Source organism: Columba livia, chromosome 1 (genome assembly GCF_036013475.1).
Source record: "Columba livia isolate bColLiv1 breed racing homer chromosome 1, bColLiv1.pat.W.v2, whole genome shotgun sequence".
Classification (NCBI taxonomy): Eukaryota; Metazoa; Chordata; class Aves; order Columbiformes; family Columbidae; genus Columba; species Columba livia.
This window is the reverse complement of record NC_088602.1, coordinates 3,517,655-3,539,363: the sequence shown is the minus strand read 5'-3', so window position 1 is coordinate 3,539,363 and position 21,709 is coordinate 3,517,655. Positions and strand designations below refer to the sequence as shown.

The 21,709-nt window shown below is 42.6% G+C and overlaps 1 protein-coding gene across 6 annotated transcripts in view; it reads right to left on the bottom strand.

Annotated features, from left to right (window-relative positions):
- UVRAG (UV radiation resistance associated) overlaps window positions 1-21,709 on the bottom strand; it is a 111,749-nt gene that overhangs the window by 28,742 nt on the left and 61,298 nt on the right. For 4 of the 6 annotated variants that reach the window (XM_065071792.1, XM_065071472.1, XM_065071550.1 and 1 more), the window contains exon 13: window positions 8,430-8,508. In XM_065071792.1, the coding sequence (XP_064927864.1) occupies window positions 8,430-8,508 (79 nt within the window). The other 2 variants (XM_065071865.1, XM_065071705.1) reach the window with 2 other exon arrangements.

The following is a 21,709-nucleotide window of genomic DNA, read 5'->3' as shown; positions in this document are numbered from 1 at the left end:
GTTCCTGCTCCATGGGGGGATTGCGCTGGATGAGCTTTCCAGGTCCCTTCCAATCCCTGACATTCTGGGATTCTGTGGGGTTTCGGGAAACAATATGCATTTTAGCATGACGTTTTTTTTCCCCACAACAACATGGCAGAAAGTGAGAAAGCTCCTGAAGGATGAGAAAGACTCAGCAATGAGGTTCACGGATTTCACAGGTGTTAACAGTTTATGTCTGAAAGTCAGGCTTTGTCTGCAGAGCACACACCCTACTCGTTAGGAAAAACTATACACCACATCTTTTTCTGACACTAACACACTGTGCCACGGCTTGATAACAGACTTCCCACTTGCCTATCTCTTCCAATTTCAAAATGTAGTGCTTATATATACTACAAAGCAGTTTAACTTGGCAAATCACACGTGTTTATGTCAGCTTAACTATATCAGGAACCCATTTTCCTTTTGATTACTACATTTTGGTTCTATTTTAAACACATACTCGTTTTTTTTTTAAATTTAGCAGGCTGACGAGTGAACGCGCAGAGATGATGACAGCTACACAGTACACAAGTGATCTAAGGCACATAGCATGCTTGTGGGGGGTGCTCCCCAAAATTAGTTTGGAGAAAGGACTCCAGGCACAGCTGGTGGTACCACCTCTTCTATTCCACCCTATTCCCCATGCTGTTCACCCCACCCTCATCTGCTCCGGACTCCGCTGCAACCCGAGCAAGAAGCACCACCTCCAACGCTGCCTGGGTTCAACCTGCAAGTCATGGAATCATAGAATAGCTTGGGTTGGAAGGACCTTCCAAACTCATCCAGTCCAACCCCTACCATGAGCAGGGACATCTTCACCAGCTCAGGTTGCTCAGAGCCCCGTCCAGCCTGGCTGGGATGTCTCCAGGAATGGCATCAATCCAGGCTGGGGATGGAGAGCAGCCCCCAGGAGAAGGACTTGGGGGTGCTGGGGGGTGAAAGATTGGCCATGAGCCGGCAATGTGTGCTTGCAGCCCAGAAATCCACCCGTGTCCTGGGCTGCATCCCCAGCAGCGTGAGCAGCAGGTGCAGGGAGGGGATTCTGCCCCTCTGCTCCGCTCTGGTGAGACTCCCCTGCAGTGCTGGTCCAGCTCTGGGTCCTCAGCACAGGACACACATGGACCTGCTGGAGAGGGGCCAGAGGAGCCACAGGAATGATGCGAGGCTGAAACAGCTCTGCTGGGAGGACAGGCTGAGAGAGTTGGGGTGTTCAGCTGGAGAACAGAAGCTCCAAGGAGACCTTAGTACGGCCTTTCCGGACTTAAAAGGGGCCGATCAGAAAGATGGGGACAGACTTTTGAGCAGGGCCTGTTGTGATAGGACAAGGGGTGATGGTTTTAAACTAAAGGAGGGGAGATTTAGGCCAGACATGAGAAAGAAATGCTTTACAGGGGGGGTGGTGAGAGCCTGTCCCAGGTTGGCCAGAGAGGTGGTAGATGAACCATCCCTGGAGACATCCCAGGCCAGGCTGGACGGGGTTCTGAGCAACCTGAGCTGGTGAAGATGTCCCTGCTCATGGCAGGGGTGGCACTGGGGGAGCTTGGAAGGTCCCTTCCAACACAAACCATTCTGTGATTCTACAGTGCAGTGATCAGTACAGGCTGGAGAGCCAAGATCTGCCCCTCCACAAGTTAACATTGGCCTTTGCTGCTGGGTACTAATTGCCTATGGGCAAGGACAGGCAGGCTTACATCTGAATGAAAGAGTGACTGTTGTTATAGCTTATCCAGTCTCATTTCAACCTATTTTATCTTGGCATGGGTGATAGGAAAGGAAAAAAAGCAAGCTTTCCAACAAATTTGCAGAAAACATACGTAAATTCCCCAATTCTAAATGATCTGGCTGGGTATCAGCCCATTGCTACCCTGGGAGACTCTCAGGAATGAAACCTCTCCTAAAAGCTTTTGGCTTTATGCAGCTGGAGAAGGTACTTTGTGGTTTTTCAGGTGCAGTCCCTTCCTCTTCACGTTAAAATGAATGCTTGGCACTTCACGAGATGAGGACTCGACTCTGGCTTCAACCTGTGCTCTTTCAAGAACACTTTTCCCTCTGCAGTTAAACTGGCCCCAAATTCAGACAGTGCATTCTTTCTGAACGGTACATTTTATGATCTGAGCTTAGGGGCCTCATAAAAGATGTAGTGTGCAAGTCACAGTATCTTACGCTCAAAGGGTCATAACCACCGCATCCACACCGATACCCACAGAACTCTTAAAGACACTTCTGCTCCGTAGTGTTTATTGCCAAAGCAAATTTCTAGCCCTGACATTTCTGCCGGTCAACTTCCCACGGAAAAGTTTAATAGTTTCTATTATAAAGTTGATTTTCTCACATGTTCGATAGTCTAATAGAGCCAGAAACTGAACATCTTGCCTCACTTCACATTTAAGAGCTGAATTTCAGCTCAGTTTCTTATACATTGCACTAGTACATAAACATTCAACTTTTATTCCATGCAGCTATTAGAAAGATATCACTATGACTGCAACTAAAATATGTCAAGAAGTATTTTGTTTTTCTTCCGTGCTTCTGGGAATGTTTCTTACCTCACGCACTAAACGAGTAACTGAACCAAAAAGCGCCATTCCCAGGAGAGCAGCAGGGGCTGATCAACATCTCTAGCAGGTTACACAAAGGATGTAAATGTTTTCTGCCACCATGTGGTCACAATAATTCTGGACAAAAGATTGTTGTGAGCGATTCCTTTTTGTATCAAACAGCGAAGTTCATCTGTTGCTAATGACTCTCAGATGAAAGCTGAGTGATCCTTCAGCCAGGGCTGAGTAAACCATGCCATTGTGAATAAGAATATCAGACTAACATCACTCAACAGTTGTCTGACAAAACAAATCAAGGCTGGATCGGAAGTGAAGCTTTGCCTTGTCAGGCGATTGTGAGCACGCATTTGATGTGAACAGAAAAAAAATCCTTAATTTATGCAGTGTAACAAATTGGAAAGATTTCACAAAAGCTGGAAGCGATGCCTGCGAAGGTCTGCTCTGCCTGACACCAACTGCAGAGCCACCAGCGATGAACTGGGGTACGATTAGACACATTCACTCCTTAGCTTCTGGCCCTGGGGAATTAAAGAGTTGTAAATCAGCCCAAATTCATTTGATACCCAGTTTTGCAAGTCTCCTTTCCACTGCCAGTAATTTAGGCAAGGACAGAACGTCGCTATTTCTGATGCCATGTCCGTCAAAGCCAGATGGAGATGGTGACCAAGGTCACGGCAGCAACAAGACTCAAAGGGTCTCACAGCAACCATAGTTCTGGCTTATGGTTCTATAGGGAAGCTGGGTTGAGTCTAAATAAGAAATCCAGAAGAGACAAATTAACTTCCACCCCTTTCAGTGGCTTGCAGAAATACCACATCATTTGATACTTAGAGCTGCAAATAAGTTGACTGTCCCAAGCAAGAACATACCTGCAATAAATCCCCATCTGGTCAGGACCAGAAGAAATTACCTATACAGCTATAAATCAATTGTTTCTTCTCCAAGCAATTTTGCAATTGGATGAGGAATAGCGGCTGTCAAGAGACAACCTCTTGAATGCCTAAAGGAATTGGAAGTTTCGTGAACGTGATGCTCATGCTCTCTTCAACAGCTACACATCATATATATATGGGTTGGAAATAATAACCAAAAAAGGAAAGAAACCATGTAATATCACCTCGTATACAACTTTGGGCCAGGTGTTCTCCAGGAGTGACACTGCGTGTTCACTAAGGACCCACCTCAAGGAGGATGGTCCCTAAAATAATCCCTTAATCATCTCTTCATATGCAGTGAAGAACCTACATTGAAGTCAGGGCCAAGCAATCAAGGCTCTGGGAATGAAGGAGACAACAAAACCAGCTTCTTTCTTTCTTTCTACAGGCCTGAGATATGAAACTCAAAGGCACTTAATTCTCACCTGCCCACACTCTAAAGTCATAAAAATTTGAAGAGCTGAAAGGAAAAAACCTGGAGCACCAAGACCACTGTTGAAGGACTTGCGAGAGCTTGGCTTAGCAAGGTCCAAGTCTATGGCTTAGCTGGGCTGCGTGCCACATGTATTACACGTTCAGAGTGATAAGAACTCTCTGAGACATGTCACCTCACCCACGCCGTGTGTTTGCTTATCACCCACAAAAAATAACCCCTCACAAAGCTTCGGCCCATTCCTAATATTCATCCACCATAAGGAGGTTTTCACGGTGTAATCTCAGCTCCTCAACTGTGAAAACTAATGCAAAACTTCATTTAATTCTCCTACTAAAGCCTCATTTTCCTCAGATACTCCACACACATCCATAATTCAGCATCTGTGGAGTTTGTGGGGCCAGTGACCTACCGGGTAATCTCCCTGTGCCTCGTGCTTTTGGGAGCTGAGCAATTCACTCCCATTTTTAGCAACTGTATTGTGCTTTACCTTTGATAATGCTCTGGAACAACAGTGATTCTTTTTGTTGTTGAAATTATTAGACATAAGTCAGTAATTTCCCTTCGAAAAAAATAACACATTTGTATATTTGTTAGAGTCAAAAAGCCGAAATCTTAACTGGAAATTTATGGTCTTACTTAATATTAGCCAACATAAAAAGCTACTCTGCAAAGGGAGGGATTCAATTTTACAAACAGAAAATATGGGGATTGAAACAATTTGTGCTCACGTACAGATGGAAGTTATTATGAACTCTCGGAATTAACACACATTGTTTTGACTTCGGAATGTAACAGCAAAGCATGTTTCTCCAAATAAATGCTCTACCAAGCTAGCGCTGAGCTGCTTCTAATTCCAGTTGAATTCTCCCGAGTGCAAGATGTGGTTTTCATTGTTATTATCCTGCTGTTTTACAAAACAATACCACTTTATCTCTGGAAGAGTTTTAATTTCAGTCATTTCACTTAATGTCGACCCAGTCTGACTTTTTCCGCACTCAGGTTTCTCCTTGACACCAGAACTCCAGGTAATCTTGAAAGGACACAAAAAGAACAACAAAAAAACCAAAACCACATATAAAAAGCTGTGAAAGCAGGGAAGCTTCTACAAATCCTTTCAAGTATTTAAGTTGATACAAGTTTTTCTGGGCTCTCTGTTTCTCACCCACAGTGATCGAGACTTGCATGAATCACTTGAGTAAGGTGATGGAGACCCAAGTTCTTTATGTTCCAGTAGAGTCAGCACAGATTCATAGAATCTTTTCGGTTGGAAGAGACCCTCAGGATCATCGAGTCCAACCATAACCTCACTCTAGCACTAAACCACGTCCCTAAGAACCTCGTCTAAACACCTTTTAAACCCCCCTCCAGGGAAGGTGACTCCACTGTTACACCTCCAGTCTTCCCACGGCACCCAGAGGGAATTAAGCAAGTGAACCTCATTAATCAAAACCATAATAAACGGCAGGACTGGTTCCTTGAATTAAGGCCAACACCTCACAGGTTGTGATGGTCCAGAGATAAGGAAGAGGCAGCTGCTCATTCTCTGTCCAAACTTAATTATTTTCAAGCATTGACATGAACTACGTGTATCTGGAAACTTTTCTTCAAGCAGCCGTAAGATCTTCTAAAAGCTGCTTAAATGCAACAGTTCCAGCCTCCAAAGGAACACACAAAGGATTCAAACAATCTCAGGTTTTTAGATCAAGTCAGCCCCTGAGTACAGAACTTTTGTGATGTGTTTCTGCACGTTATCTACCTGTTCTGCTTTCACAATGGAATTTCCTCTTGGCAGGACTATAAAAAGCTGCAATATTTGACCAAGGATATCAAAACAAAGGTGACTACAACAGTCTATACGGACTTCAGTAACACTTTCCTGATTAAATAAGTAGTAGAAGCGCCCAAAAAATTCCGATTTACTTTTATTATGTTTTTATACTCAACGGCACACAATCTCAAGCATTAACATGTGAACCACTGGTGTTGTACAAACCACTTCAAAGTTTGGCCATTGACGACTCCAGCTTGTACCAGCACCAGCGACCTCATGTAAATTTGGAAACTTTCTTTATACAAATACGTACTTAAAGTCTTCATTTACTTTTATGAGTTTAAACACATGCCGGCGAGTTCAGAAACCAACTGCAAAGGCTTGGAAGGCAATGTGGGTGAGTGACCATGTGTTCCACTGTACGTAGTCATTTAGAAATAAGACAAGAGCAGAAGCCAAACGAGAGATTTCGGCAGGTCTAATGGGGGTAACACCTCAGAGACAAGTCAAAGAGAAACACAGGAAAACAAGCAAAGTGGTGACAGTTGCTACAAAGATACTACAGGTACAAGTGCCAACTAACCTGGGCTACAGACATAATGGAAAAGCGACCAACTTGGGCTCAATGAAGAATTCATGATTTCAATCAAGAAAGAAGCACAGAGCAGTTGCATGAAATATCTGAGCAGCAAACTCCAGAATAGGAACAAAACCATGAAAGGCTGAAAAGCAAAACGAGCAGCATCACGACCCACAAATTACAGAATGAACTAATGTATTTATATAAGTAGAGATTAGGAAAGCATCAATTTGATAGTTATTGAGAGAGAAAGCTATCAAAGCATTTGAAGTAAAGAGTATTTAATCCCTTTTTCTCACTAGTCTTCCCTACCAAAGTCAAGTGTGAAGAACTGGCTGCCATTACTAATACCAGCAACAAAGAGTCACAGTCTAAGTTACATTAACAGCTTGGTTAAGTGAATTTCCAAGATTAGCCGGACTTGATTAACTTCCTCTTAAGATATTTTAGCCTTTAAGTATTTCAGAGCCATTGGAGGTTATCTTCCAAAATACACTGAGCTCGGGCAAGATACCAGAAGTCTGGAAAATGGTAAATGCAATCCAAGCTTAAAAAACAAACAACACAAAAAGACCCAGAAGCTTCACTTCAATTTGGGGTAGGGAATGGGGAGAAAGTGGTGGAAGACAGAACTGGAAAAACAAACCAAGTGACTAGAAATGAAGCATTAAAAACGATCCGATTTTTTGGGAATAAAAACTGTCAGACTAAACTAATTTCAAGCCTTACAAACAGGTTAGAAACCGAAATGTCATATTTCTGTTGGAATTTAAATAAATCTCTTGGCACTCCGTGGTGTAATATGCTCGCAAGCATGGGGGAAATGGGATATTGATGAGGTATGAATGAATACAGAGCAAGGAAATACTCTTTGGGTGCAGTTAAACAATAGTTCACTGCTGTAAATAGACGTGCTAGTGAAGCGGGAACCTGTCTGGGTTTAGGCTTCACTCCAGTTCAAAACTTAAACTGAGTGAGCTGGGTAGAGAATAAGCTCAAATGTGGATTGCACAAAGCTGAGAATAAATTCTCCACCTTTGGTTTCCCATCTTCTAGTTAAATCACCAAATCAGAAACAAGATTAAGAACAAAAAGGTGTGTCTTTAAGGACACATTTGAGGTATAACAAGTGAAACGTTGATTAAATGAGTGACCTGCACAAATTCAGAGTGGACTATTTTGTTGCTGTGCAGAAGAGACTTGGGATTGCTGGTTGTACTGAACCACAAAATTCACTGGTTTTGGTTGTTAAGAGGAATATAATGAACTGGAAAAAAACCTACAAGACCTATGAAGCATTTTTCCCATCCTGCTCAGTGTTTTGCAGGCACCAGTTGCACACTGTACACAGTTTTGGGCACTGCACTTCAAGAAAGATGTGGATTCAAATGGAGAACGGGAGATAACGAGCATGCTCAGAAATTAAGACATGACCCATGAGATAACACTTTAGAAAGAAGTTGTCATCTTTCAACGCTTAAAAGTTTGCAAAGAGGAAGATAATTAAATGAAAAGATTATTATAACCTGATGATCATAATAGATTATTATGACCCGCCCTAGGAAGAGGCAACAGTTGAAATCTCAAATACACATTTGTAAAGTTGTAAAAAGTTAAAACAACTTCTCATGCATGTGTCAAAATAAAGGATGATATTTAGAATACATAAAAGCAATGAAGTAAGGAAGATTAGAGGATTCCTTTTTTTAATACAAAGTCACACATGGGCAAGACTTTAGATTTTCCAGCTTGTTATGCTGGAACATCCTAACTATAGAGCTACAGCAAGATTTAAGACACAGCGCTGAGAATGACACGAATGAATCTTCAAGTGTGGCAGAATAAAGAGAAGAGAAAACATTGTGCACACTGTTTGGAAAATTATAAGACTCCATAGCATTTATTTGAAAGGGAAAAGATTCATCATTAGCTGGTACGCTCTTCTCCAAGCACAATGAGAGAAAGTCTCAATCACAAGGCAATAAGCGAAGACAATGATCTGAAGAACATCTCTACGAGTTCACAGGTGTTGAGAGCAGCATCACAAGACAGCAAATGCACATTAATACCACATGGACACTGAGCAGATCGTACATACTCATTAAAAAGATCCCCGTGTACCAACCTGTGCTATATTTTTGTTGAGAAGATATACTCCGTATTCAAACTGAAGCTTCTCCCCTCCTTTTGGATATAAAGGAAATCTGATGGGAAAGAGAAAAAAAAACAACATTTAAGGTGAAATTATTCAAGGAAATGCCAAAAAGCTACATGCTCCTTTTCTGAGGAGTTACAGATTTAAAAAGCCTCCTTGCTGACTTCCCCCAGGAACACCCCCAACAATTCCCTTTTGCAGCCTTTTAAAATCAGATGACAAAATTCAGCTAATGAATTGCATCAAGTATTTTAGGTTTATAAAGATGCTTTGTGACTCTTCCAGTGCTGCGACATTCCTCTCACTAAGTGAAGCATGTTTTAAGAAGCGTACAGCATAATGCCAGATCCCAATGCTATCCCGTTGTTTTCAGCTATTTGCATTTGGTTAGCTCGTTTCCAAAGAGAAATTATCTTTCAAGAGAGGTGTTCTCTTTTGATATAAAATGTTATCTTGTGATTCGAAGTGCGCTGTTCTCTTCACACACAGACAACATTTGCAGAACATTTAAATGGTACAAGTGGTTTCTTTCCTTACAAGAAGCTCCACACAAGCACCAAAGCCTCAAGTCATTTCCAGCATCGCAGGTCATTACAGCCCTTGCAAATATTCTGCCTGAGGTCAGAGAAGCAAAACTTTACTCACTGAAATTGTTTGACAATCTGCATTAAAAGAATACAATTTTATGTGTATGTTCTAGGAATCTTTGCTTAAGTTCTCAAACAGTTTTAACATTTGTACGCTGCATTCCTGAGGATTGTCTTTTAACTCTTCTTTACCATCAAGAGGTGATGGGGTCATCACGGTCAACGCAGTAATCTTAGTGCAATCTAAAAACTTACGTTTATGGGAACGCCACCATGAAATGAGCTTTTACTTTTGCAAGAACCGTATGTTCTGTAGCCCCTAATCAAGATGCTGAGCGCATTATCCGCACAAAACCCACATTACATCAGAAAGCCAAGTCTCCCTCAAATATAAGATAACAAATATAGGAGATCAATATCTACTAGAAACAACACACATTCTAGAGGGGTGATTACGCAAAGTGTATTTTATCATCAATCAGCCCCACAGTAGAGTACATTTGCAACTTTTAAGGAGAATTATATAGCGCCATTAAAGCTAAAAGGTGAACAGGTCACCGTCAGAGCAGATTGTATATGAAGCCATCAGCTTCAAGTTTTATGCTATTTTCAAACTCACTAGGTCACTTCAAGTTGAGGAATATAAAAATTGCTGTGAATAGCGTATATCGAGCTCACCTTGCTTAATAGATCTATAAATTCAACTAGTTCCCCATGCAAGAAAAGCTTTCAAAACGAACATGTGCTACAGAAATTCCACCAAGCATTATTCTAAGTGTAAAATAGTAATCAAAAGGAATTCCTGGCAATATCTACAATTACACTACACTAGAGCAGGACTTTGATTTAAAGGATACCTTTACAATTAGCAGTATAAAACTAACTCAAGCTTGACAATAAAAGCGCCATTAGGAACACAAGCCATGTTTCACAAGGAGATGGTATTTCATTAAGTACCATGTATTCTATCATTAGACACAGAGCTTTTCAATATATACAGCACAGAAAAGAGGATAAAAACTGGTTTATGGTGCTCGCTACCATCTCTCACACACAGTTTCTTTCAAGTGGTAAAGATCATGCTTTTCTGCTTATTACGTCGGTCCTGCTTATCTGCTAATATTCACATTTCTGACTTCTAACGTCCATTAATTCATCTTGAAAGACTCTAAACTATGTACATCCTCGTGTCAGCTTCCATAACATCATCATTCACATGAAAGTCTTGAAAAACGTCAGCGGATGTCTTTGTGTGTGCATATTTATGACCCGGAGAAAAATGTTACCCACTTTGATGTTTCTTTCTTTGCGCGTTATCTCACTTGCCCATTACGCCTGGTCAGAAGGAATAATGTTAAAGAAGAGGGACCATGACATTTTACATCGTGTTTCATTGAGTATAATCGAATGCAACTTGAACTGCTGACTCCCTATGCGAAATTCTTCTTGCCCGCTCCTTAGAAAAGCACGACTGTGAGCTCAACCTCTCACTTGGGCACGCTGCAAAAATGTTAACTCCGCTGTGTATGGTTTTAGTTTTATTTGCTCCAAAAATACATTTGAAAACTACTATTTTAGTATTTTTATAATCACAAAGCACTCAATAAAATTTAAAACGGCATCCGCCTGCCCATTCTAGTCCAACATGTGCCTTCCTTGTTTCCATTCTTGCTGATACATTTGGGAAAAATATCATCAAATAATATCATCAAATCGCTTAAAGCAGAACGCAGATACTTACACTACGATGACAAATTTAAAGGAATAAGTGTGTTATGCTTATTGGAAAGAATAAAAGAAAACAAACAACAAGCTACAGGTGGTCTACCTTGACTTAAGTAAAGCATTTTACACAGTGTCCCACAGCATCCTCACAGCTGAACTGAGGGAGTGCGGTCTGGATGAGCGGGGAGTGAGGTGACTGTGAACTGGCTGAAGGGAAGAAGCCAGAGAGTCGTGGTCAATGGGCAGAGTCCAGTTGAGGCCTGGATCTAGTGCAGTGCCTCAGGGGGCAGTGCTGGGGCCGCTGTTATTCAATATATTCATCAGTGACTTGGATGAGGGAATAGAGTGACTGTCAGCAAGTTGCTAATGGCAACAAGCTGGGAGGAGTGGCTGACACACCAGAGGCTGTGCTGCCATCAGAGACCTGGACAGGCTGGAGAGTTGAGCGTGGAGAACTATAATGCAACATAACAAGGGCAAGTGTAGAGTCTTGTAGGGGGCAGGAACAACCCCAGATTCCACTATAAGCTGGAGAACGACCTGTTGGAGAGCAGCGTAGGGGAAAGGGACCTGGGGACAGCAGGATGAGCATGAGCCAGCACTGGGCCCTTGTGGCCAGGAAGCCAATGGTACATGGGGTGGGTTAGAAAGGGGGTGGTCAGTAGGTCAGAGAGGTTCTCCTGCCCCTCTGCTCTGCCCTGGGGAGACCACACCTGGAATATTGTGTCCAGTTGTGGCCCCTCAGTTCCAGCAGGACAGGGAACTGCTGGAGAGAGTCCAGCGCAGCCACCAAGATGCTGAAGGGAGTGGAGCATCTCCCGTGTGAGGAAAGGCTGGGGGAGCTGGGGCTCTGGAGCTGGACAAGAGGACACTGAGGGGGGACTCATTCATGGGGATCAATATGGAAAGGGGGAGTGTCAGGAGGATGGAGCCAGGCTCTTCTCGGTGACAACCAGTGATAGGACGAGGGGCAATGGGGACAAACTGGAACACAAAAGGTTCCACTTAAATATGAGAAGAAACTTCTTCCTGGTGAGGGTGGCAGAGCCTGGCCCAGGCTGCCCAGGGAGGTTGTGGAGTCTCCTTCTCTGCAGACATTCCAACCCGCCTGGACACCTTCCTGTGTAACCTCATCTGGGTGTTCCTGCTCCATGGGGGGATTGCACTGGATGAGCTTTGAGGTCCTTTCCAATACCCAACACTCTGTGATTCTGTGTTGTGTAAGCATAAGAAGAAATCGTCTGAGAGAACTCACCAAGTTGTAGGAAACTTGTTCTGAGTAAACTCAGAGCAGAACACTTACACACTGTAAGGAAACCACACACACACCTACTGTTAGCAGGCAGGAGTTATGAATAAATCTACTCTGTGAGGCTCCAAGTGTACCCTTGTAAAAATACATTGATAATTATGACTATGGAATATTACTTTTCAATTGTGTGTAGCCTTCTTAAACACAGCCCTAATACTGTAGATATTTTATTTCTATATAAAAAGATCACAGTGCTCAGCTGACACACAGCAGTAATAATTTTAACAGTGACTCATAAAGAAGATCTTAGTTCAGAGAACATTAATTTGATGCAGGAAAAAAACACATTTAGTAACTTATAACAGGTTAACCCCATTTAGAATTGTTTCTCCACCTCGTGTTTCCACTGTACTCAAAGCTATTCTTGCTTCACTTAAGACATCTGATATGTCAGCAAACATGCTCAAATTTAAATAAAGTCCCACTCTTAATTCAGAAGGTGGAGAACACTGTGTATAAGCGATCCAAAACTGCACACCAGATTGATTTTAACCAGATGGTCAATCTGTGCCTTGAAGATCTAGGATAACATAAAGAGGATTCTCGATCTTAAAAACTCACGTTTGTTTTGGAAGTTTTCTGTTTTGCTTATTTAATCCCAAAGGTCTGTAACAAATGCAAAGTTTTTATTAATTTCTTTGAGTCGTGTGTTCTGTTTTATAGGATTCACTGGGATATAAGTCAGAGGACCAGCGTTACCCAACTGTACCACGCTGCAGGAACAGAGGTAAATCCCTAATAAACCGCAAAACATACATATACATGACATTTTCAGATGCACAGCTCAGACTTCCTTTCATGGTATATCGCTTTGGACAAAACTTGTCGTCTTCTACTTGTGATATCACAACGACAACAGTTTCTTCCATAGTGAACCAGAACATCATCGTGTTTGGAGCCACAATGCACACACGGGGCTTCGAACATTAATACGTTCAAGACTACAGTTTTCCCAGTCTCACACAAAGAGGTTTTGATTGCCATTTCTCATGGGAGACAGCATATGTGTACATACACGTATATGTATATATATAAAAAAGTCAGTTACAAGGCACTCTTTATCATCTCTGAATAATTAGAATAGAGATGGCAACTCGTCTGCCTCCACCTTACCTCTGTCCCATCTCTCCTGCTTGGAGAGTTCCCAAGAATAAGCATCTTCTCTTTACCTGTGATCTTAATTTCAACAAGTCAACATCGACTGCTTTATTTCAGCCTAACCGCTGTTAATTACTGTCACGCTTCCTAAACAGACCTCAGCTCTTCAGCTTAAACCTGGACCAAGAAAAACTGGCACGGAAGTTGGATATTAACAGCTGATCAAGAAACTCTTTATCTTCCATCAAAGGCACCTAATATTAAAATTGGATACTATTCTCAGTACCGAAATCTTCCATTTAATGCAACTGGATGCCACTAACCACAGAGCAATTCAACAATGAACTGTTGGGTTTTTGAAGTACATAGGGCAATTGATTTTCAGTCTCTTTACACGAGAGGTTTTGATCGTAGAATAATTTTGGTTGGAAAAGCCCCTCAAGATCATAGAGTCCAACTGTTAACACACCCCTGGTACTGCCCCATGTCTCTGAGAACCTCATCTATGCGTCTTTTAAACCCCTCCAGGGATGGTGACTCCAGCACTGCCCTGGACAGCCTGTTCCAATGGCCCACAGCCCTTTGGGGAAGAAATTGTTCCCCACATCCAACCTCAACCTCCCCTGGCGCAACTTGAGGTTGTTTCCTCTGGTCCTGGCGCTTGTTCCTGGGGAGTGGAGCCCAACACCCTCCATACTACAACCTCCTTTAAGGTAGCTGATCATAAACAACAAGTAAGCAAACAAGTATGAGCAGGTCAAGGCTTAGGGTACCGCTGATCTACATAACCAAACATATCTATGTGTGAGAAACTCAAATGAGACCAGCAAATTAAAGCGTGCACTCGAATATCTGAATACAGACCAGTGCAAGGCTAAGAGGAAGAATCTCTAATTTCCTTGTAAACTGCTCAGGCAAACAGGGGGGGGAAAGGAAGAAACCCCAGCTAAAAGGGGCAGCTAAGTGAAGTGTCAACATCGGTGTTATTTTACGCTGTAGACTCCATGTCAAAGTTTCTAGGGTACTAAGCCTCATTAAATCCTCCCAGAAGGGTCGTGAAAAGGGAAAAGCGAGGCGAAGGTTATGTGCTTTGTTCACATAAACTCTGCTGGGGAAAAGTAACCCCAAATCAGCCTTTTAAATAAAAAACAGGGCAGAAAGCTGACCTTTCCTCCAAGTGAAAACTATACAACCAGCACCCGACTGTCAACAATGGAATTACATTTTGAGTTCTTCAAGGATCTCACTACACTTCAACAAATGCAAAATTTTATAATAGTCAGTTTGAATTTGCAAAAGAAGCATCATGCTGATGGGTATCAAGCTTATGGGTACCCAGCTACACCACCAACAGGACTTGGAGGAAGCTGGTATGTTGGAAACAGCCTTTAGTGAGATTTTGTTTCTTCCTAATGTTATTTAGTCAAGTAGCGCAAATCTCAGACATAACAAGCACACGGCTACACCTCAAACTGAAACAAAAAGCATAATCTTAGTACAGTAAATCATATGTTTAAGGTTATGAAGAACGTAGACACAGTACTCAACTGTCAACTCTGAACTGTCAAATCTTTCTGTAAAAAAATAGATGCATTTCCAGTCAATATGGAAAACTAATGGTGGCTGGTTGACAGGATTTCCACTCCAGCTGAATCATTGAGATGCGAACAGCTCAACAGAAATAGGCTTAAATCAAGGCAAATTTCAATTTTCAGTTCAAGATGTATTCTGGAATGCATCTAAAATCACTTGTGGTCTGGGGGAAGAAGGGGATGAGCACACGGGAGTTTCAATGACCACCTTTGCCAGCTCCAGGGGCCTGAGGACATTTCTATGGGCGCTACGACCCCTCTGCAACAATCCGATCCCAAAGCTGCGGCATGTCCTGTGTCCCACCAGACATCACTCCATGTTGCTGTTCATCACACACAAGCAGATCATCTCAAAATCATAAATCTAAAGGCACAAAGAAATCAAATGCATCCTCTCCACGGTAAGTTCAAACCACCTCGTACCTCAAAGCTATGGTAACATTTCCCTCTAAATGAACGTCATCCCTTCCTTGGGTTAGAAGATTGTCAGATTTACTTTCCAGTCTTGATTTAAGCTTTATTTTTTATGATTCAAGGTATAATATAACAAAGGAACTACACTTATGTCCCACTGAAAACACCTGAGAAATTTCATGGGTAGAGACAAACAGAATCACAGAATCCACTGGGTTGGAAAAGACCTCAGAGATCATCAAGTCCAACCCTTGGTCCAACTCCAGTCCTCTTGCAATGATTTTTCTTTTTGATATTTACACTTTAAGGTGAGATGCCTCCAGTTTGGATCAATGAGGTTTGGTGCTTTTCTTTCTTATAAAAAGTATTAGTTCTTAATAAAATAAAGGGTTTTAACCCCTCTCTTACTGACTTTCGAATATATGGACTGAACCACTGGTTTGGATAAGGCAGCACAGGCAGGAACCACAACTGCTCACTAATACTAATGTATTTAAAGATAAAAAAGAATTGGCTATAGAAAAAAGGCCTTTATGTTGTCCACAGATATGGGTTCTGGAAAGCCAGAGCTCTGTTTCAAAGCTAAAAATATGATAAGCCTAATTTCTGTGTTTTAAGCGTTAGATCATCCTTCTTACACCTCAGAAATTAATAGACAACTCTAAGCACTAAGAACTTCTTTTCACGGTCCCACCTCTTCCAGTTGACCCGAGACAAGAACTTATCAGCCACCAAGATCTCATTTGATTTTATATCCTCAGCTAATCCTTCGCTGGTTTACAGAGTAACTGCAGTGTTTGATGAGCCTGCAGTAAATCACCACAGGACTCTGGGTTCAGTCAGATGGTAACTGTTAGGAAAAGCTGAAAGAATCCTTATTCCATACATTTAATTCAGACCTCAAGTATCTCTTATGAATTCAAGTCCAAACACATTTACTGTTGTGTTCTGTGATTTATGAACTCCTCTCTATCAAGAAAAATCACATATGTACTAATATATCGGTGGCCAATTTTTATTGTCTGTAGCCGCCTGTCTTTAATACAAACTATTTTTAAAGCTTAAGAAATTGCTTCATTTTTAACTGCTTTCACCTGCTTCTACTTTGGTATTACCCCATATGTTTTAAATCTTTTATTCTCTTTTCTGTTCAGATTTCTGCTATATCCCAAATTATATTAAAGTCTCAAAGTTTAATCTCTCCTTCAGAAAGATCTTTAGGGAAGAAGTCAGTAAAATAATGATTTTTACACATCAAATCTAACTGGTTTCCACAGGCTGAAGTGCAGCACAGTGTAAATAGCATATGGCAAATGTAAGTAAAATTCCAAATTCAGTTGCGAATTGTGTTAGATAACCTTAGTTTTCAAAGGGATGCAAAAATACAAGGACCGCTAATATTTGTTGCTTTGCAAGCTAAATTAACAACAAAGACATTTATGTTTTAAGGACACTGAATTACCACTGAAAATCAGACACTTAGGCCAGAGACTAAATGAAGGCGCTACCACCGTATTTGCACCATATTTGTGTCCTCCTGACTGCTTCCTGCCCAACCGCATCCACCGAATTTATCAGAGAACAAATTTGACGTGGGTTTTTCCTTCACTTTTAATTTTCAAGGACAGTCAGCAGAAAGGCCGCAGGGAGATGACGCCGGAGCAGCCTTGGCAGAATGCAGCTGAAACCCAATTATTCACTGTTATACAGATAAAGAACCGATGTGATTTCTGTGGCTGTAACAGTGACTGGTGTGATAGCAGAGACTCATCCATCAGATTGCACAACACTACTGAAAAATGAGGCCATTTAAAAAACAATGATTTTCAAGCTTAAGCCCATGGATTGAACACTCTATACGAGGACAGAACTAAACAGCCTAATCCAGATAAGATAACGACCTGAAAAAGTCACAAGTTCTTGCTTGATGTGACTGAAGTATGAGGCGTGTACAAGAAGACGGTTTAAATATTTACTGAAGTTTGAGTTATTTCAACCTCACCCCCTTTTCGGGGGCTGAAGGAAGGCAGGCAGGGGAAGAAGGAATTAGTATTTTCCCTCCAACCCAACCATGGCCTGTTTGCTCATTGTAAAGGAATGTTGCATCCAAAGGAGAAAGCTTGTATTATTTAAAAGTACTGGGACCAGGCTTGGGGCTGTGACTGTCTCCCCAGGGAGGTGTCACAACCCCAAGCCTGACAGTGTTCAAGAAGAGACTGGACATCGTCCTCAGACACACGGTGTGAACTGTGGGGTTGTCCTGTGCAAGGACACAAGTTGGACCTGGTGATCCTTGTGGGCCCCTTCCAGCTCAGGACATTCTATGATTCCATAGGAGAAGAAAGCAAACTCTGCAAGCCTTTTAAGTGAGAAGGACTACCATTGTCCAGCCAGTTCACTTGACACCGCTATTCCCCAGGACATTTGAATAAAGAATTAGGAAAAGCAGCCTGCTAAAGAGCCACAAGCACAAAAACCCCCAGCACTTCATAGAATCATTTCAGTTGGAAAAGACCTTTAAGGTCATCAAGTCCAACCATTAACCCACACCTGGCACTACCCCACATCCCTGAGAACCTCATCTCCCTATCTGTTCAACCCCTCCAGGGATGGTGACTCCAGCACTGCCCTGGGCAGCCTGTTCCAATGCCCCACAGCCCTTTCCAGGATGAAATTGTTCCCCACATCCAACCTCAACCTCCCCTGGCGCAACTTGAGGCCGTTTCCTCTGCTCCTGGCGCTTGTTCCTGCGGAGCAGAGCCCGACCCCCCTGGCTCCAAGCTCCTTTCAGGCAGTTCAGAGATCAGAAGGTCTCCCCTCAGCTCCTGTTCTCCAGCTGAACCCCCCAGGTCCCTCAGCCGCTCCCATCACACTTGTGCTCCAACCCCTCACCAGCTCCGTTCCCTTCTCTCAACTCGCTCCAGCACCTCAAGGCCTTTCTTGCTGTGAGGGGCCCAAAACTGCCCCCAGGATTCGAGGTTTGGCCTCCCCAGTGCCCAGTCCTGGAGGAAACCTCTTAGCACTCTACCAGAAGACCAAGGCACAAGAAGCTTCGGCTTCAAAAACTCTTTAATTCTCAGATAAGCTGTGCCATGGTTACATCAGCTTCAGAGCAGAGACTGACACAGATCTTAAGTAGTAGATGCAAACAGCTGAGTGCTTGTTAGAAGGAACACAACTAAAATAACAGTACAAAACTACCTTCACCACCAGATTTCTCCATTACAGAGATGCAACACAGAGCACTTTACATCCCTTTTAGATCAAGCTACCAGTTGATGGTGGAGGCCACAAATTGACCTTAGGGTGACTACCGGAATATGAGGAACAGCTAATTAGTCTGCCAGCAATCAGCATGATTGGAAAAAATTTAAACAAAAAAGTAAGAAGTCCACCTGGTAAGCAACGCTGAAATCAAATTAAAAAGCAGAAAAAAGACGATTACAAGTGTGCATTTTGCTTTGCGAGAGATGAGATTAAGACATGGATATGAATCACAAGCCACAAGTGAATTCAGATTTGATTACTATATGTTTTTCAGTTCCTACTTGAGAGAAAAAGCTACACTTGTAAAACAAACTTGATGACAAAAATACAGTCTGCCAGGGGAAAAAAAAGCATATCCTCATTCAAGCTTTACACGACACAAAGATAATTAGTTTACTGGGAAAGGAAAACATATTGGCAGCTTAACTTTCTGAAACGTATTTTCAAAATGCCTATCTGAATAGCTCAACAAGAAGATAATCGAAAGCAGAAGGGCTGCCATCTTTCTATTAAGTGTAACTGCTGTGACCTTGCTCTTGGAGAATATACAATAGCTTCAATATGTATGGGCTGTATAGAAAAAAAAAGACCCAGATTATGAAAGTCGGGCAGTTCGTGATAAGACAAGTCGCCAATTTATATCATTCAGCAAATAACGTTTTCAAACACCTCAAAAAAAAGAGTTAGCAATCCACAGAACAAGCAACACTGATGTATTTTTGTAGATTGTGCGTTTCTGTGAAGTATTTCAGCTTGAATTCAAGGCTTGCTAAATCCACGCTGTGGTGGATATCGCAAGGCAAGGACCATTTGTAAGGACAGGGCAGACGACTTCGTTATCACCACTGTAAATCTCCCTGCCACCGAAGATCGTTTTTACAACTTTATACAGGTCAAGTCGCCGCTTCTTGAAAAATGAAGTAATGTTTTGAAAAGTAATCTCGTCAGGAGTCTAGTGTTCCAATGGGAGTAAATTAAGAGCAGTGTGTCTTCACAGAAACATTTCTCAGCTGTAGATGTCTGGGGTCAGCGGTCTCATCTACTGCAGTAAACCAAATCTGCTTTTTCAGATGGGACAGGAGCATGTAAAAGCGTCTAGTTACCAGAAATAGTATTAAAGGTATCTAAATTTATTAAAGAACACCCGATCTAATTATTAATCTACGCACAGTAATATTTGCTGACTCAATGAAGGCAAAAGCATTATTTCGGTGATGAAGAATAAAAGCCTGGATTCCAGCTAAATATCCTCAAGAATGTGGAACGTAAAAATACAGTTCAAGATAAGTTCAGGGCAAACAGCGTTCTTTGAGCAATATAGTCGAACATTTAACACACACTCAATCTACCGCAAAGAATCAACTTTGCTTTGACAGCTATTAGATTTCTCAACAAACCATCTCCCTCCATCTGATTTAAGTTTGCCAAGATTTCTTCCCAAAGCAGCCATTTCATTATCTCAGCTGAAGTACCGAATATGATTAAAAACCTCTCGACTAAGTTGGAAGATGTTAATGTCAGTAAAAGTATATTCTTGACTTGCATGTGTCACGGTTTTGCAGACTGCTTTGTTGCAAGAAGCTTATCTATTACCAGGCAACAAAGCAACAACCACCTTCAGTGGTAGTAAGTTTACTACAGCTGAAACTCTGATTTTCCTCTTCACGGTAATGAGAAAAACTTTTAGACTACACTCATTCAACAGGTAGTTTCCAAATGCTCCAAAATTATCTATATGTCTGGTCAGCAACACTTATTTCTACTCACTTGCAAATCCAGCTTGCCACACTTAAAAGAACTGAAAGACAATGCATCAGTAAAAGTAATTTGGAAGCGATCTTGTAGCAGAACTGGTTTCGATATAAACTTTGCTTTACTCACAGACCTGAGAAACGAAACTTAGTTCATAACTCATGCTGTCAGTAACTCAGATTGCATGACTTAATGCTGCACAAACCTCACTCAATACAATGGAAGTTTCCTTTATCAGTGCAAATGAGTGTGTCTGAAATAGAATCATAGAATCATTTCACTGTGCCCTTGTGGCCAGGAAGGCCAATGGTACCTGGGGTGGGTTAGAAGGGGGTGGTCAGTAGGTCAGAGAGGTTCTCCTGCCCCTCTGCTCTGCCCTGGGGAGACCACACCTGGAATATTGTGGCCAGTTGTGGCCCCTCAGTTCCAGCAGGACAGGGAACTGCTGGAGAGAGTCCAGCGCAGCCACCAAGATGCTGAAGGGAGTGGAGCATCTCCCGTGTGAGGAAAGGCTGAGGGAGCTGGGGCTCTGGAGCCTGGAGGAGACTGAGGGGTGACCTCATTTACGGTGACCAATATGGAAAGGGTGAGTGTCAGGAGGATGGAGCCAGGCCCTTCTCAGTGACAACCAATGATAGGACAAGGGGTAATGGGTTCAAACTGGAACACAAAAGGTTCCACTTAAATTTGAGAAGAAACTTCTCAGTGAGGGTGGCAGAGCCTGGCCCAGGCTGCCCAGGGGGGTTGTGGAGTCTCCTTCTCTGCAGACATTCCAACCCGCCTGGACACCTTCCTGTGTAACCTCATCTGGGTGTTCCTGCTCCATGGGGGGATTGCACTGGATGAGCTTTTGAAGTCCCTTCCAATCCCTCACATTCTGCGATTCTGTGATTTCAGTTGGAAGTGGCCCTCAGGGTCATCGAGTCCAACCATATCCTAACTCTAGCATTAAACCACATCCCTGAGAACCTCGTCTAAATGCCTTTTAAACACTTTCAGGGATGGTGACTCCAGCACTGCCCTGGGCAGCCTGTTCCAATGCCCCACAGCCCTTTGGGGAAGAAATTGTTCCCACATCCAACCTCAACCTCCCCTGGCGCAACTTGAGGCCGTTTCCTCTGCTCCTGGCGCTTGTTCCTGGGGAGCAGAGCCCGACCCCCCTGGCTCCAAGCTCCTTTCAGGCAGTTCAGAGATCAGAATTTCTCCCCTCAGCTCCTGTTCTCCAGCTGAACACCCCAAGTCCCTCAGCCGCTCCCATCACACTTGTGCTCCAGCCCCTCACCAGCTTTGTCTCTTCAATGTCCTTCTTATGATAAGGAGCCCAAAACTGAACACAGGATTCCAGGTTTGGGCTCACCAGTGCTGAGTACAGTGGCACAACCACTTCTCTAGTCCTGCTATTTCTCGAAACCATCGTTTCCACTTCCAGTTCTTGAAAAAACTTTTAAGAGATGTGATATGAACGAAAATACAAACATACGACAGAAATAATTGCTCTGCATG